This window comes from Lagopus leucura, unplaced genomic scaffold (assembly GCF_019238085.1).
Source record: "Lagopus leucura isolate 7727_CA_CO unplaced genomic scaffold, USGS_WTPT01 Super-Scaffold_100002, whole genome shotgun sequence".
NCBI lineage: Eukaryota > Metazoa > Chordata > Aves > Galliformes > Phasianidae > Lagopus > Lagopus leucura.
In genome coordinates this window covers 80,033,372-80,050,738 of record NW_024962263.1, presented here as the reverse complement: position 1 = coordinate 80,050,738, position 17,367 = coordinate 80,033,372, and the positions used below count along the sequence as shown (strand labels likewise).

Sequence of the window (17,367 nt, the reverse complement as noted above, 5' to 3'; positions counted from 1 at the left end):
TATATCAGTAATATGTGATGAAAGAGTGATTTACTGAAATGGAAAAATGTTTGTCTTACAGAGACAGAATCGATTAGCTCCATGGCAAAAATGCATTCAACTGGAAGCAGTGGGCAACATCCTCCTATGTAACAAGATATAACAGTCCTTTATGACCTGTCCTTCTACTATTACTTTATTTTCTTTCTCTATAGTTCAGACACTTTATGTAAACATCCATAATATTGAACAAAAAAGTACATTGGCTGCCTGTTTATTGCAGGATCCCTACCTTTGTACCACACATCATCTCTGCAGTGATGGAATGGTAGAGAAAACTTTGCTTTTTCATTTAAAGTTTTAACTTATCCCAGAGAAGCTGGCAGCCAATGGCTTTGGACAGGTATACCCTTCACTGGGTAAAAAGCTGCCTGGACTGGCAGGCCCAGAGAGGGGTGGTGAATGGGGTTAAATCCAGTGACCAGTCACTAGTGGTGCTCCCCAGAGATTGTTACTGGGACCTGTCCTGTTTAATGCTTTTATTGATGATCTGGATGAGGGGATTCAGTGCACTCTTAGCAGGTTTGCAGATGACACCAAGTTGGGAGGTTGATCTGCATGAGGGTAGGAAGGCCCTACAGGAGGACCTAGATAGGCTGGACCAAGTGTATGAGCTTTAACAAGACCAAGTGTCAGGTCCTGTACTTTGGTCACAAAACTCCAGGCAGCACTACAGGCTTGGAACAGAGTGGCTGAAAAGCTGCGCAGAGGAAAAGTGTCTAGGGATGTTAGCTGACAGCAGTTTGCCCAGGTGGCCAAGAAGATCAGTGGCATCCCGGCTTGTATCAAAAATAGTGCATCCAGCAGGAGCAGGAAGGTGATTGTCCTCCTGTCCTTGGCTCTGAGCACTTCCAGATGTCCCTTACCTGGTTATTAAATCAGCTCTGCATGCAGTGAGCGATAGGTGAGTCCCAGGCTGCAGTTATCGATGCTCTTTGCAGTCTAACGACAAGAATCTAATGCTTTCTGAATAAAGCCTTTGGAGCAGCAGCTGGATTAACCCCAGGTAGGCACCATGGAATTGTGTAGGAAAGCTTTACAAATGCCTTAGTTGCTTCAGGCAAACTGTTTTTGTGTATAAAAAGAAATACATAAATCACACTGCCTGCTTCAAGCACAAAGGCCACACACAACTGCATCTGCGTTGTGCAGCAGAACTGAACTCTGCACACTGCAATACCGCAAGGTGAGGGCCTGGAGAATGGGCAATAAAAGGAAAACCTCCCGTTATTCTCGCCAGCGTGTTCTGGCAACGCTTCTATTGCCACGAGTAAATCCGATGGATTAACTGCTACCTTACCGACGCGCACAGCAATAAGAACTGCGGGGGGTGAGGTGAGGGAGAGAAGTGTTTGATGTTATATTCGACTTTTTCCTCCTGCGCTGCGGGCTCCCCTGAGGCGGCTCCGCCCAGCACAGCGCCCGGGTTCAGAGAGCGCTCGGCACCAAGCTCGCTCCTATCTGTCCCTTACAGGACTGCCCGCCCGCGGCAGGGCGGCTTCTCCTCACAGACCAGCGGCCACCCTCGGCGCACCCACCCCAGCCCGGAGGGGCGGCCGAACGCCCGCCGGCCCTGAGGGGGCGACGGAGGCCGCGCTGCTGCCCGGCACTGCCCTGCGCGTGCGCGAGGCCGCCCCGCGGGCGCCCGCCCTCTGAGCCGCGCTCCGGCGGCCGCCGCGGGTTCACGGGCGGCCGGGGCGTCGCGGAGCGCTGGGCGGGGCGGGGCGAGGCGGGGCGGGGAGCGGCGCCGCCGCCGCTGGCGGGAGCGGCCGCGGGGCGGTGACTGGGGCGCTTCCCCGGCCCCGAGCGGCGCGTCCGTCCCCCAGCCCCTGAGTCCGCGGCGGGCGTTTGCGGCGGCCCTAGCGCCGCGCCTTCCCCTGCCCCATGTCGGCGTGGCTCGGCCGGGCAGCGCTGCTGCTGGGGCGGCCGGGGGGCCCCGCCGCACCCTCCTCCTCCTCCTCCTCCCGCCTGGGCTCGTTGCGGGGCCCGCCGCGCTGCTGCTGCCGCCGCCGCCTGGGCTCGCTGCGGGGCGGCGCCGACGGGCTGCTGCCGGCTCGGGGAGCGCCGCCCGGGCGGGCGCTGGGCACGCACCCCAGGAAGGAGCCGATGGAGGCGCTGAACACGGCGCAGGGGGCCCGCGACTTCATCTACAGCCTGCACTCCACCGAGCGGAGCTGCCTGCTGCGGGAGCTGCATCGCTTCGAGTCCATCGCCATCGCGCAAGGTGAGCGGAGCCCGACTCGGAGCGGGGCCGGGCCCTGCGCCCCTGCCGCCCTCGGGGCCGCACTGAGGGCGGGCGGGGAGCAGCCTCGCCCCGGCGGGTGGGAGAGCCGGGCCGGGCCGCGGGCGCCGCTGCCTCCGCAACTTCTCCCCCGGCGGAGCGCTCCGCGTGCTCGGCTGCTCACCGGGAGTTTCCGAAAGCCGTGGGTGGCCATTTTTCAGAACGGGAGAAGCGATGTGCGTCTGCTCTGAAATCCTCCCGCTGCTCGTGCGGCGCTCAACTGGGTTCAGAGCGCTGAGGATCTGTGCTGTACTCCAGAAGCTCATTCATGAACAGCGCTGCTCTGCCTGGGAGCGGCTCCTTCTCGCGCAGCTGTGTGCGCCGAGGGAGGTCTTGGAGTGCAGTGCTATACAACGCCAATTCAGTAATTCACGCTGATGTATTCTTATTATGTATTTTGATCCAACCCTTCTTTCCAACTTGACGCTTTCACTTTAACAAATCAAAAACTTGACCAAGCCAAATCGCGTTAATTACAGTCTCAGGACTTCTGGGTTGGATGCTCAGCTGTAATGCAGGGTGCCTTAGGTGCCTTACAGCTGAGGTGACAGCAGGCACCCCAGAGCCCTGTGCTCTGATCTAGGCCTCTATGTGACTTTTACATAGCGTGCCCTTGGAAAGGGCATTTCTGTTGCTCCTCGCTGTTCTGTGCCTTAAGGAAGCCTCACAGTGGGCAGAAAGCAGCTCAGGGGTCAGCTATAGAGTGCTGCCTTCATGAAGAAGCAAAACATTTCAGCTGTTTGCATTGCACTTGCATGTAAACACAGGAGCCAGAGCAGGTCACCAAAGCAGTTCCTTTTAGGAGTTCTGTGGAGTGTAAATCGGCTGTGTTTGTTTTCCAGCCTAGTAGGAAGAGTGCTTTAAGCTGTATGTTGTCCCTAACTTTTGAGTACTAACAACTAACACTCTAAAGGTCCTTTTCAGCATTTATAAGGGTTCTTCCCAGAGGTTTTTGTGCTGGTTTCTCTCTTGGCACTTAGCGTTCAGGTGAAAGCGGGCTGCTTGCCGTGCTTCTGTATCACTGCAGGATCACACTGTGTATATCGCATGTGTTTCAGTGTGGTGTCTCAAGGTCTATACAGAGATAACTCAGCACATGCCCCTATTAAATACCTTGTTGCTTGATTGCTGCTAACTGCAGTGTGAAAAACTGTTTCTGTACAGTATTGTGGGGGTCTGATCGCTTAGAATTTGGAATACTGTTACAAAAGCATTAGTTTAAAGACATAAGTAGGTACAACCTTATCAGTAAACTGCAGATTTATTTCATAGTGAGAACTGCAGTTCACTTGTACCAGAAGTGGTGACATTTATTTCACTAGAGAGAGTTATTTAACAAAAGCTCAGTTCTGTGCTTTGTGGTCCCACAGGTTGCTCCAGGTGTAGTAATGCCATCGGACTGCAGTCCACAGAGTCAGGTTTTTTGATCTGCTCAGCTGGTAACTTGATTTGTTTTAAAATAGCTTTTACCTTTATTCAGCTCTTTCATTATTTATTCATTTATTATTTAACCTGACTACATCATGATATCAGCTGTCACCCTTTCTGTCTGGGAAGTGATTTTTTTCTAAATGTGGTCAACAACAACAAAAAATAATAAACAAGAGCTTCTAGAAAGTCTTTTAAATAAAAATAAAGGGAAGGAAAGTCTTAATACCATAATGTGCATCTCCTATATGTTCCCTGAGATTCTAGAGAACTATAATCACATTAAAGGGAGAGAAACAGCACAGGAATCATTTAATGCAGATAAAACAGGGGCTCTGCATTCTTCAGAGGTACACACAGAGCACGGGGTTCCCTTCTGGATGCATGTGTTGGAGTTGTCCTGAGCTAAGGAGGGAAGGGAGCTAATGTCAGAGGGTTGGTATTGACAGAATTCAGACTTGATGTGAGGAAGGGCATCAGTTTGCCAGTTATCAGATGTACATCTCACTGCACCAGGCAATGATAGAAGCAGAAAAAATGGATTTTGGGCTGCACTGGGAAGAAAACAATACAATTCCTGGGCTGGATGATGATGTTCTGTACTTCATATGCTTAATTATGATAACACTTTGAATGCTTGCTGTTGCCTGATATTAGTATGACGACCACAGGAATGTTTTAACTGTGTATGCAGGTTGTGGTTGAGAGTAGCACATGGGGGGGTTGTGCCCCCACTTTCCAAATACTTTCTCCAGCTCCAATCAACTGTAATCACTTCTGATTTTTACAATCAACTAGTTCAATGTAGATAAGGTGATCTGGTCGATCTGTTTCTGCTCAGTCTTTTCATTCGGTGGCAGCATGCAGGAGAGTGGTTGCTTCAGATCAGCTTGCTAGTTTTACGCTTGTGTTGATTTCCAATAAGCTGTGGTCCAAATGCAGCCTTCACGTTTGCATTCCTATCTAAGGAAGTTTCTCTGTCCTTTTTCAGCCTGGAAAATCTGTCTTTCCTCAATCATGAAATGCACATGCAGTTTTGCTGCTCTGTGCACTTGAGCTTGTTATGTGCCTGTGATCTTTTTTTACATCTATATGGAAAGTGAGGTCTTAGTCCATACCCTTCTTAATGTGGTCTTTATTGAGTTAAGTTTTGACCTTCTTCCTTCACTACCTCTTCTGTGCCCTAACAGACCCCATAGTAGCTCGGGCAAGCTGTCAGCAATATGGGGAGACCTGGGCAAATCAAGAATCCAGTGGGGCCTGTTCCTCAGCCCATTCGCAGGCCTACCACCCGAAGGAAGCAGTTCCACCATCTAATTGCCCTAGCACGAAATATGACAGGACACACTATCTGTGGCCTCCGCTGATGGCAGAGGCTGCGGGGAAACCCTGCTGCTGCCCTCACTGCTGCGCTGAAGGATGGTCCTCAGGTAGGTGAGCTGTAGCCTTTAAGTCAGCTGGGTCTCGAATGCTTTGGTACTTAATGCATCTCTTTGCCCTGTAGTCACATAACTGTCGGTGGGGAGAGGTTTGTGGCAGCGTGGCTTAGAACTGTTCCTGCCACCACACTGTCCCCATCTTACCTGGAAACTTCCATCTGGATGTTTATTGCTTTCAGGTGCTGAGCACGGGCAGTGGGTTTAAAGTGTAGCTGACAGAGAGCAGCTGAAGCTTGTTATTAACAAGTGCTGAAATGATTCTATCTGTAGCAATGCTTCGGTCAGAGGACTGAATTGATCTGTGAGCTTGCAGTGAAGGATGGCTGTGAAGCTGTGCTCACTTGGAAGCCTGGTTAAAATAACAGGAGGCTTTTGCACAGGAGTAGCTGGGGGAAGGATATGAAACTGTATGTAGATAGAATTGCTTTTAAAAGGGATTCTGAGAAGCGTTTTAATTGAGACTATAATCTCTACCTTGCTAACTGCCTGAAAATGTAGTCAGAACATCACCAAGTTGCTCTTTCTGCAGAAAAGTGCAAGGCGTAGTTTTCCGTTATCATTGAAGTCTTCTTTTTCTTTAGTTAGAAAGGTGAATAGGGTCTCATATTTTCCCAGGCAGGGTTTTGAAGCATTTGTCCTTGTAAGCATGTTGGCTGCAGCAGATGGAGATGATGCATATGGATTTGAATCTAAATATTTTGTGTTTTTCATAGTTACAGAAACACTGAAGTAGCAAATTGCCCAATTTCTCCTAACTGTAATAGTGCTGCTTCCCTGTCTGTGGAGGTGGTGCTCCATGGTTGAGGCTTTGTTTTGTTGGTGGCACGGTGAAGTACTCCTTGCTCCTTTTTTATATGGGGGAAATGAAAATATAGAGATGGTATTGGCAATGTCAGGAGTGATTTAGTGGTTCTGACTTCTGTATCAGTTTTCTGTTACAGATGGAGGGGGGGTTAGGAGGAAGGAATTGCGTTTATGCTCAGGTTTTCTGCCTTTAGTGTCAATCGTATATTAGAAAGTGATTCATGAAAGTGCTTTAAAGCAGTGCAGCAAACTTGGTAACCAGCAGGAAGGAGGTTTCTGTAGCTTAGGTAAGAAATAACCATACAGCAGACGTGCTGAGGGTGCTGTTCTCATCTGTGCTGGCTTAAAACGTTCTCAATCCAGAATGTTACACTTCTCCATTAATAATACTAACACAGTGTGTCTACACAGGGACTCTCAGAAATCTCACATTGTGATACGTGAATGTGTTATTTCTTCATCCTTGCTTCAGAGATGGGAAAAATCCTGTAAGAACTATGTGCAGTTCCTTCAGAGCACCGAGCTACGTTCATTATGTGAAATGTTAACTTAGTAAAGGATCTTATGAAATGTAATAAGCTTGGATTTGTTTTCTTGCCGATGCTGCCTTAACTGGAAAACATGCCAAAACTTGGTAGTGGTGTATGTGTCCTTGTCAGCTGGATTTTGCTGGCTTACTTGACAGGTTTGGAGAATCCAGTCTCTAGCTAGATTCTGTATGAGGGCACCGGCATGTCATACCATACACTGTTTAGCAAATAATCTGACCAAACTGGTACATTCTGATTGAAAAATGTTCATAATTCCAAGTTAGTGTGTCATGGCTTTGTAAAAAAACGTAGCACTGTGAGTGAAGGGCAGTGCACTGTGTCTGCAATTGGTCTGACAGCTGTGGCAAGATCTTTATGAGGGTATTGCAGACTTACAGTTAGTGTTGGGCAAAATCTCACTGTGGTATCAGAAGAAGCATCTCTGCTTTATAATCTATTATTAGAGCCCAGGTGCCACTACTTCCACAACTCCTGCAGGGAAGTGAATTTGAAAGGCTGCAAATTCATCAGACGGATGTTTAACCAAAATTCCTTAGATGCATCAAATGTGATCTATTATGAAAATAATTCCTTTTTTTGTGCGAGGCAGGCACACCATGCTATTAACAATAAACCGGTTATCTGCCTTTTGATTTCAGGAACCACCCAGATCTTAGTGACTCATTTTGGTACAGCTTAACCTATGTTAATACAACAAAGCATGATTGGAGCTTTCTGGCTTTACTTCTCTTGTCTGAAGAGTGATTTCTTTTTTTGTTTTTCCAATGGACAGTGAAGTTTCTTGGGAGGACTGACGGATGTGTGGAGGGGACCAGCCTTGCTAATGCACACTGACTGGCAGGCACAGTGGCACCTGAGGGGGGCAGTTCTCTCCTCTACAGCCTCATGGATGTGGGTGAGCTGAGCTGCATGTGAAGATGGATATCTACCTGCAGTGACCTAGGTCAAGAAATGGGTTTTTAGCTTTGGCGTTTGATTACAATTCTAAAAAAAGGTCCTCTGGCAGAACTGCTGGTAAGCATGTAATTTGAAGTGCTCCAGCAAGCTGATAAAATGAGCAACTCTTACAGCTTGCCTGTGCACAGTGCCTTTATGCTTGTGGTCCATCGCAGCTACACCACAGCAATCACTGGTCTCACTGCTGAGTCTGAAATACTCTGTGATGAAAACAATAATGTGGTTCGGATGGAAACAGATATTACTTCTCTTTTTTGCTTCTGAAATTCTTTTTTTTTCCCCCTCTCAAACCATTGAGCCTTTTGATGAAGGCAGAGTACGGGAGGAGGAGTGCTGAACCAACTGCTTATTGTTTTCTTTGATGTCTGCAGATGGAATTGTTCTGTTTTCATATGTTGGTCATCTACGTAACGCTAAATATTTTGTTACCTGTCACAAACCATTATAAAAAACTCATCAGCTCAGATGTCAATTACTGCTAGTATTAAATCTGTTTGCTTGAAAACGATGCCGTTTTTCTAGCAGAAAAGAGAGCAGTGAGGCAGTTCTGGGTTGATCGTTTCTGTGGTTGTTCTGACACTGTTTTTCTTGAGACTTGCTGAGGAGAAGGGAGAAATAATAAGCTGCAGTCAGCCCCTCAGCTGTCGTGTGCTGCTATATCTACAGTGTTCAATGTATAAATCCGTGCTGGCTTTCCCAGCCTGAGTGTGGAAGGGCAGAGCTCTGCCTGCTGCTCTGCCTGGGAGCTGGGATGGAGCTCAGCCCAGGGGGGGCTGTGCTGGGCTCTGTGAGGAGCTCAATGAGCACGCGCCTGGCTGGGGAGGAGAAGCTGGTGTTGAGGAAATGACAGGAAGTTCCAGTTCCTTTTATCCTCACATTGGATTCTTATGAAATGCAGCTAAATTTTCTTCAGATTCTTTTTATGTCCGCTCTCAAGAATATGGTTGTCCAGTACCAGAAAAGGCAAAGTGCTTGGGAAGATTTCTGCTGTGCGGGTTACCTCAGCTGAGGGATTTCATACAGCTAAAATCTAATCAGAAGGTGTGCTGCCTTTCCCAATAAACTTCTCAAGAGTGTAATTGCAGTTACATTGAAAAAAAAAACCAAAAACAACACACCCTAAAACTCCAAAGCAGCAAATGCATGAATGAGATCTCATCTCTAAGATGTACTCCAGGGCATTAGAAAATTTCTTATTTCCATTCTTCATTTCAGCACTGTTGTGTGGCATTTGTCAATCTGACATTTCTGTAAGCTTTATTACATGTGAAAGCTTATGATTTATTGGACTTTTTTTTTTTTTTTTTTAAGTGGCAGAAAACCTGTAAACTGAATTAGCTTAGGAGAGTATAAATTTTTTATTATGTTGTCATCTCAGTAACCACATAGTATCTTATGGAAGTTGTCAGCCTGTAGCAAATGTTTCATGAAACTTTAACTTAGAATAAACTTAATGACTTTCTTCTCCTATGTTAAAGCCCAGTGTCTGAGTGCAGAAACACAGCCACGTGTTTTTGCAGAGGAAAGCCAGCAAGTGCAATGTGTGTAAGATCTAGAGAAACTTGCTCTCCTTGTTTATGCAGGTTCCCTCCTGCTGGCAGATACGCTGGGACTGATTGGAAGATTTTAAGTAGTGACTTACTGCCATCTTGCTTTTGAAAACTTTTAGCATCCAGATACCCTAAGCCACTGGTACCACTTGAGAAGCGAGCAAAGGAAGTAGTGTCACCAGAGATGAGCAGTACTTCTGGTACAGTAAAAAGCTAACAACTACAAGTGTGTTGCTAAGGTGTGGCATTGCATACGGCCAGCAAGCTGCTTGTTTGACAGACTTTCTGCTTGCCTGTTTTGATGCAGTTGGCATGTATTGCTACAAGAAATAAGTGCTCGGTTTTTGCTTATTTGTATTAATAGAAATTTGGGACTTCAGTCTTTATGATTATAATGACTTTGGTCTCAGAACTGTGTGATTCCCATAGTTCTTTGGGAGTTACTCTTAATGGGACTGAAGAAATGTGTCATGTCCTGGTCTTGTGGAAAATCTCATGAGCTCAGTAATTCCTGGGTAGTCTGGGCAGGTCTCCTTAATTTCTACATTGTAACAGACTGAAGATTTCAGATTTGAATGGCTCTGTTCACTTGCAGAAGCTCAGTGTTACCAACCTTACACTTTTTGAAAGTGCCATGCATTGACTTGTGGCCCAAACAGAATGTAGGAATAATGCCATTGCTAGAGAATACAATATTCAATTGACCACTTTTTCCATTTGCTGTAATTAATGCTTTGGGAAGGTGAAATCTGAGAAGATTGCCCGAAAGAAAACTTTATTTTCCAGATATTGCATGTGTTTAAGCATGTGATTTGTGCAAAATGATTTTAATGCACAAGTGTTTATTTATTTAGATGGTCAAAAAAACCCACTCAAGCCTTGAGCCATTGTTTTTTGACTGCATATGTCTTGTGTAAACCAGTACATTTCGTGGCTATTGGGAGACAGGCTTTCCTAGCAGCTATCCTGTCTGGTGTGAGGGCTGTTTTAACTTAGCTCTCTTTTGGAAAGATCACTTAAAATGCAACTTTTACTTGCTAAATAGCTTGAACCCTTCAGTGATGGGTTATCTTTCTGTGTATATCCTGTGGACACAGGGGTACTGATTTGGTGTATAGTCTATATTAGAAGAGCATCACCTCCATTTCCTAAAGGAATTGTTTAAAGGTTAGCCATGCAACTAAAAGCTCTTATTTTATAAAAAGATAAAGTAGATGGGAAAGCTGAGATAAGTGTATCATGCAGATGGTGATTAATAAAGCTGCTGCGGATCTCCTTAATGCAGTTTATTTTTTGCTGCTAAAGAAACAGTTCAAGCTGGAAGAAACGTGTGAGTTGTCTTGTGTCACCCCCTGTTCCTTTCCTTTCTTCCTCCTTAAATCGTCATGGTGCTGTTTCAGAAACTGGAAAACAAATGTTTTTATTGTCGTTTTCCTGCTGTGTAGGATAACCTCTGTTAACGTGAGCTTGCCTTTTGGAATTCTGGGGATGTGACTAACCTGTGCCTCAAGCAGGCTATTGCTTCCTCAAATGCAGTGAGTTTTTTAAGGTGATGCTGACAACATACGTTCTTAATCCAGTAGAGCCCATATCTGATTCAAAAATGTGGGATATGAAATCACTGGCATATTTTTTTTTTTGGGGGGGGGGAGGGTTCACTTACTTTGCATTCTTAAATATTTGTATGTTAATTAATAATTAATAATTCACCCCTGCAGCCATAATACATCCTGATACACAGTCTGTCTTACACATACTATGCCTTGTTTGGTGGTTGTTTTTTCATTTGATCATTACAAATGATCTTGTAGGCCTTTTCCAACTGTGGTGTTTGTGTGATTCTGTGACTGTGCTTTAGCTTTTGGCAGATCCCAGCACGCCACTTTTTCAACCTGCAGGTTATCTCTTAAAAAGGGCAAGCAGAAGTATTGGAAGACCACAGTGTTACCCGTTAGGGGATGAAGCACAGTTGGTAGCAACTCATCTTCCGCCTTAAAACAGTCAGTAGGAGCAGGTGGCTTCTTTTGTTTTCTCTCACTGCTTGTGCCCAGGGACAAAAGCTTTGCTCAACCTACTTGCTAAATACTCAGTAGCTTTTAAGGGTGTTGGTGCCCATACTGTAATTTGCTGAGCGGTTGTGCTTTGCTTTGGAAAAGACTTTTCTGTATCTGTGCCAGGTATGAGGCATTTCCAGAGTTAAGTCCTGCCTCTTCATGTGGCTGCAGTCACGGTTGACGGCTCCTGCTTGACCTGGGGGAAGGACACAATCTTAGGAAATCGTTTTTATTTCTAAAACATAAAAAAAAATTTGAGAGGCTTCAACAGAGAGACCAGCTGAGAGGAGGCAGCACCGTGGGTGTCAGCAGGGGCCCAGATGTTGGTCCCTGAAGGTCACTTCTCAGAGATGGTCCGGGACCAGGCAGCTGGACACCGGCGAGTCATCCCAGACCTTCTGAGGGGCATTGGGGCTTGGTTGGGAGGGGATGCAGGAAATGGTGGGTGATTCTCATCTGTGCCACAGAGATCTGTCTGCTTCTTGGTGTGTTGTGAATGCAAAGTTCTATTGCTGCACAGCTCTGTATTTTCTTCACGTCCAAATACTTACTGGGAACCAACAGATAATGCTCCATTTCACCCTGCTGTGGTTTTACTTTGTAAATAGCATTGATTTTGAGTTACTTTTACTGTGAGAATAACTTTAAATCATTTGTTCTCTGTAGCTTTTGGCTGTATGCAGTGATCCATCCCTTCCTTAATGCTGGCCAGTATAACTTCGTGTTCAGAGTGCAAGTCATCAGTCTCCATTAGTATATTATGCCATTTTTAATGGCAAACAGAATAGGTAGAAATTATTTTACTGCCTTAGTTGAATTTCATGGAAGACTGGAGAGAAATGTGTGTGATGTAAACTGATGGCTTTACCAGCTGCTTCTTTACATACAATTAGCTTCAAGTTTTGCATTGCAAATTATTACTTCATTAAGTCCTGACAATAGGATGATTTTTCTTTTTTATAGAGCTCAAGTAGAGCTTGATGTGAAAATGTGAAACAAACTTCTGTTCAAGAATAAAAGATTAAACCCAGTATCTTTTTTTTTTTTTTTTTTTTTTTTTAATCAGTGGTCCCATTGTGGTTGAATTCCATGCTGGCAACAGTTATTTTCTCTAGGTCTGGCTGTGTTGGTGGCTGAGGACAAGTACTAGGTGAAGGGCAAGTCCTCTGATCAGGAAGAGATTTAGGAACATAAGGGGAAAAATAACCAAATCATCCCTTGCAGCAGCAGTATGAATGGACCTCAGCATCCATCTTATTTTCTCCTGGGAAGTGCCATGAGGACTTCTTGCCTCAGGATGGAGTTCCTCTTGTCCTTCCAGCAGCTCTGTGTCACTGACAACACATTAAGGAGACTTGAACTGGTGAGAAAACAGTTGGTTTTTAGTCTTATCAAGTACTTGTAATGACATTGGAGAAGCACTGTTGACTTTATATTCTTCTGACCTCTTGTATATAGACAGGGAGCTGTCTCTTCAGGGTTGCTCCTCCCAACCCTTCCCCTTCCTCCCTGCTGGAGGAGAGGCTGTGTGACACTGCTGAATTGGAACAGCACATGAGAACAAGGAGAGGGAATGGTGCCAGAGGCACTCATGCCTCATCGTATGGCATGAAACAGATAGGAGGAGCACGAATGTGATCCAGCTCTCCAGCAAGCGCTGGCATTACTGATAGGTCAGTGATACAGGCAATTCGCTATTGCCATAGCAGAGGCTACTTTCCACTGCCAGGAGGAAAACTGTTAAATAGATTGCTTATTTCCTCACATGTGGAAAATAGGCATGCAGAAATCCTTGAAGATTCAGCTATGGATTTATATCATAATTAATAATTATCAGGCAGATTGGCAGGTGGAGGATGCAACTTCGGCTCTTACAGGAGTTTACTGCTTTATTGCAGTTGAAATTGTTATGAAAGAAAGGTTAAAAAAAAAAAAGCAGTCAAAGTTGAAATATATAGCAAAATCAAATTGTCATCAGCTAGTTTGAAGGGAAAGTGAAACGCTGCATTGGGATTAGATAAATGGATTGGATTGGTGGTATGTCGTGAAGCACAAGTCCCAGAGCAGCTTTAGAGGGAGAATGTGTGCACAGCTGTGCCTCGCAGTGGTGTCACTTGGGCTGAGTTAGCTCTGCTGCTGGGAGCTGCATAGGTGCACTTGGAATTGGGCTGGTTAATCCTCTGGGGCGAAGGCTGATGGTTATTGAAGTCTGCAGAAACACTGCCCGGGAGAAACATTTGCCTCTTATTTTTTTCCAAAGGCAATTGCTTGAAATAGTTAAGTTAGTGAGTGCTGTTCTTATAAACTATTTTGCTCTTGCTTTGTTGTTCTCTTTCCTTATTTATGACTTTCTTTATATAACCACCAATCTCAGTAATGTCAGATCGCTTTCATGAATAGAGTAAAAAAATTTTTTGGTAGGACTTAAAAATCACATACTGAAGAAATTACAGAATCATGGGCTGTATAACAGTCCAGCAGATACTCTGTACCCTTATCTAATAAAAGCCAAGAGAAAACGTTTTGGGATTCTATGTAAACTTATTTTGTCTGTTTTCACATGGAACAATGCTCAGTATTGCAGCTGTCTGCCAAAGACAGCTGATGCTGCAGCTTGGTTTTGGACCACGTACAGTCAGGGACACAGGAAGGAGGCACCCACGTGCTGAATGCACAGGGCTGCCTTTAGCAGTAGGTTAAGAATAGGTTAATTGCTACTGTGTTTTGTATGTACTGAATGCTTAATGTATAGAGGTAGCAGTTACCTGAGAGTGATTTATGGCTGGAGCTTATGTTGTCAGCAGTTTCTTTCAGTGCTTTTTTTGCTGATAGGTTTCCAAGGTTTCTGATAGCTATCAAAGGTTTCTTAAGGACTTCTGGGGAGCTCATAATTATGCTTCTTTACTGCCACAATGCAGTGAGAAATCAACAGCAGCGTGTTTACTAGCTGTGATTCTGTAATTGAATGAATACCGTTCTGTTTTTCTGTTTGCTCTCCCTCTCTTGTTCTGGGTAGCTGCTTTAGTTCTGAGATAGATTAAAAGCAAGAAACTCTGTATGCATTTAAATTTATTTCAGAGAAAATCTTACTTCTACAATCTTCTGTACTGCCAAGGTTGTCCTCCGGCAGGGAATGAGGTTTACCAGCAGGCTGATGCTTGGTGATATGTGATAATAGCGGTTTCTTCAATTTTCTGTAAATATAATGATAGCATTATCTTAAAAGAGGGAAAAATCATCCCCCCTGACTCACAGCTCGTGTCCTGCTCTGCTGCAACTGCCTGCATATGGTGAGGGCTGTTGGTTGGGTGTTGCTGTCTGCAGGAGTACAGATGCTGATGCTGCGGGTACCAAGTACTGTGGAAGCGCTGCTGTTGCCAGCCTTGAATTTGTTCCAGCGGTGAGCTTTGCTCTGTGTCTCTCTGAATATCAACTAAGGAGCTTTTTCTCGTTTCAAGACCCCTGTGTATTGCAGAAGGCAAAAGCCAACACTCTGCCTGAGAACAGCAGTAACAACACCTGATGCCTTGGGAAAAAAAGTGAGTGGTAACATGGACCTCATCTGCTGCTGCTGGCATGGGGCATGAGCTCCCTGTCACTGGGATGCTGCGGTGATGCTGGGGCAGAGGAGAGCTGCCCTGGTACACTGCAGGCTGCTGGCAATCACTTGCCTGCCTGGGAGGGGTAGGAAGGAGTGAACTCATCTCTCAACTTCTCAGATCTTGTTTTAAGACCGGGAACTTGGGGAGCATCATTAAATAAAGGATCTCTCATAGTTGTGCCTATACCTCCATGGGTATTTCATGGGCACTCACTGCTTGGGAGTCACATCAGTGATGCCTCACGCTCCTCTATTACAAGGTGACGAAAGCCCTGCACTAGATTGAATCTTTTCGGCTGTGTGTAGGGCTGTGATAACTGCTGTTAACAGACCTTTTGTGGTATCCCACAGAACAGTTATCCTCTTAAGTGAAACTGCTATGAAGGATATCTTAAAACTGAATCTGACACAGTGATAATGCATAGATGTTGTGTTCTTTTTTCTGGTTCTGTGCTGTTATTGAGCTGCTTCTTTGCTCAGCTGAGAACTGTGAAGTAATGGATGGACGCTTAACCTGAAACCAGAGAGGCACAATAGAAAACCAAAGCTGGCAGAGAAGCCAAAACATCACCTCACAGTTAGAAGGGTAGATGTGAATTAGTTAAATTACACTCTAATGTTAAAGTGTTTATCCAGTCTTTTTCTACTGTTACTGGTGAAAGTGTTAATAATGCCAGGGGAAGAATTTGCTGTACCACTGAGAAATGTCCCTCCATTAGCCCCAGGGAACTCATTGAAGTCCCTGAGATTTGAGACAGGTTGAGGAGAGAAAAACCCAACCTCCATTTGGGATGATGGGTATTATGTTTCTGCAAAAGAATTTGTCTTTTTGTGGCAGAGAATTGTGGGTGCTCACTGCAGTTGAGATTTGCTACAAAAGCTTGTTTCTTGGCAGCTTTCTTGTACGTCCTTATGTTTTTACCATTCTTTGTTAAGTAATATATAATGTAATTCTGTTGTGCACAGATCATTATACCATGTTACTGTTCATATTTACTCTCCAGCAGAGATACTTCCCAGATTTCTGGCACTTCTGTACAAACAGAATGACAGAATGGGCAGGGTTGGCAGAGACCTCAAGGATCATGAATCTCCAACCCCCCTGCCACATGCAGGGCCACCAACCTCCCCATTTAATACTAGACCAGGCTGCCCAGGGCCCCATCCAACCTGGCCTTGAACACCTCCAGGGACAGGGCATCCACAGCCTCTCTGGGCAGCCTGTTCCAGCACCTCACCACTCTCTCTGGAAAGAACTTCCCCCTGACATCCAACCTAAATCTTCCCTCTGTCAACTTAAAACCATTTCCCCTTGTCCTGCAGTTATCTACCCTTTCAGAGAGTTGATTCCCCTCCTGTTCATAGGCTTCCTTTATGTACTGAAAGACTACAGTGAGGTCACCCCACAGCTGTCTTGAGGCAAGCATCTTATTTCATATATTTTGCAACTGTGGTTTGAGACATCGTAAAGCAAAGCATATTTTGGTATGAACCTACTTGAGTGGAAATGAAAGACTGAACTTGAATTGGTGAGATGCTGTTAAGGTCAAGAATAAACATCTCAGTGATGAAAGTGGTGGTTTGTGTTTCTGGGTACTTGTTGCCATTTTATGCTCTCTCTTAGATGTAGCGACAGGATTTCCACCTTAGATCTGTGTTTTGTTAAACATCTTTAGAATGGTACGGTGCATTGCATGCTTGGGAAGGCTAAAAGGATGAATGAATTGCATTCTCTCAGTTTGGTGATGAACTTCCAGTAAGCACTGGAGTTCATTTGGTGATGAACATTCGGTAAGCACTGGAGTTCAAGCTAAAATGAAGTTCTGTGGTATTTAAATCTGTACTGTCCTGTGTCTGATGAGCACTAACGTGTGTTTCTGTAGCTAAATGTGTCAGTTCTGCTGATTGCAGCACTGCAGGCTCCGTTCAGCACACAGTCTGATAGATAGAGCAGTGGTTTCAAATGAATGTGATCATCTCTTCTCCTTCCAGGTTTTCAGGGAGGGAGATAAACATGATTCTTGTATGATTTTCTGCAGTGTTAGGCAGAGTGCAAATTAGTCTTTAATGCCCACAGTGCCATATGTCCAAACAAGCATACACACAGTTACCTTTTTGCAAGTAGTAGAGGAAGAGTTAATGTCCTCTGTTCATCTCTTATTAGTGCTTTGCTAAACTCTGTAGTGTGCACGTGACTGAGCTGGCTAACAGCAGAGTGTATATTTAGCACTGCAGGAGTCAGCATCCTTTCAAGCCTTAATTGCTGTAGTAACAGGAAACCATTTATGAGTTACAACAAATGATGGAGACTCTTTTTTCCTTTGCTGTCAACTTTTGGATTGTTGTTTCCCATTAGAATATTATAGGCATCCAATTGAAAATCAATGAAAATATTCTTTCAGCTTTGTTCTGCTGTATTTACTGAGGTTTTTGTTTTTGTTTTTGTTTTCCATTGGGGAATTAAAGCTGAGAAGGAATAGAGGGGGAAGGATGTGTGACTGAGGAGTTCATTCATGGAGCTATCTTGCGATCCTCAAAAGTAAACGTTAACTGATTCTGAGCAAAGCAGTGCCTCACCTCTCATTTCCATGCTCTTATCCAGAACTGTCTGCATTCTCTTATGAATGCCACCTGTAAAGGAATGCCTCCTTTTAATAGGCACA

At 45.0% G+C, this 17,367-nt stretch overlaps 1 protein-coding gene across 3 annotated transcripts in view; it reads left to right on the top strand.

Annotated features, from left to right (window-relative positions):
- The first annotated feature begins 1,923 nt into the window (after window positions 1-1,923).
- TMEM65 (transmembrane protein 65) overlaps window positions 1,924-17,367 on the top strand; it is a 31,183-nt gene continuing 15,739 nt past the window's right edge. Inside the window, exons 1-3 of one of the 3 annotated variants that reach the window (XM_042869050.1) lie at window positions 2,102-2,263; window positions 3,691-3,759; window positions 4,939-5,178. In XM_042869050.1, the coding sequence (XP_042724984.1) occupies window positions 2,146-2,263; window positions 3,691-3,759; window positions 4,939-5,178 (427 nt within the window). In that variant the 5' untranslated portion in view covers window positions 2,102-2,145. Of the gene's footprint in view, window positions 2,264-3,690; window positions 3,760-4,938; window positions 5,179-17,367 lie in introns of all 3 variants that reach the window. The other 2 variants (XM_042869049.1, XM_042869051.1) reach the window with 2 other exon arrangements.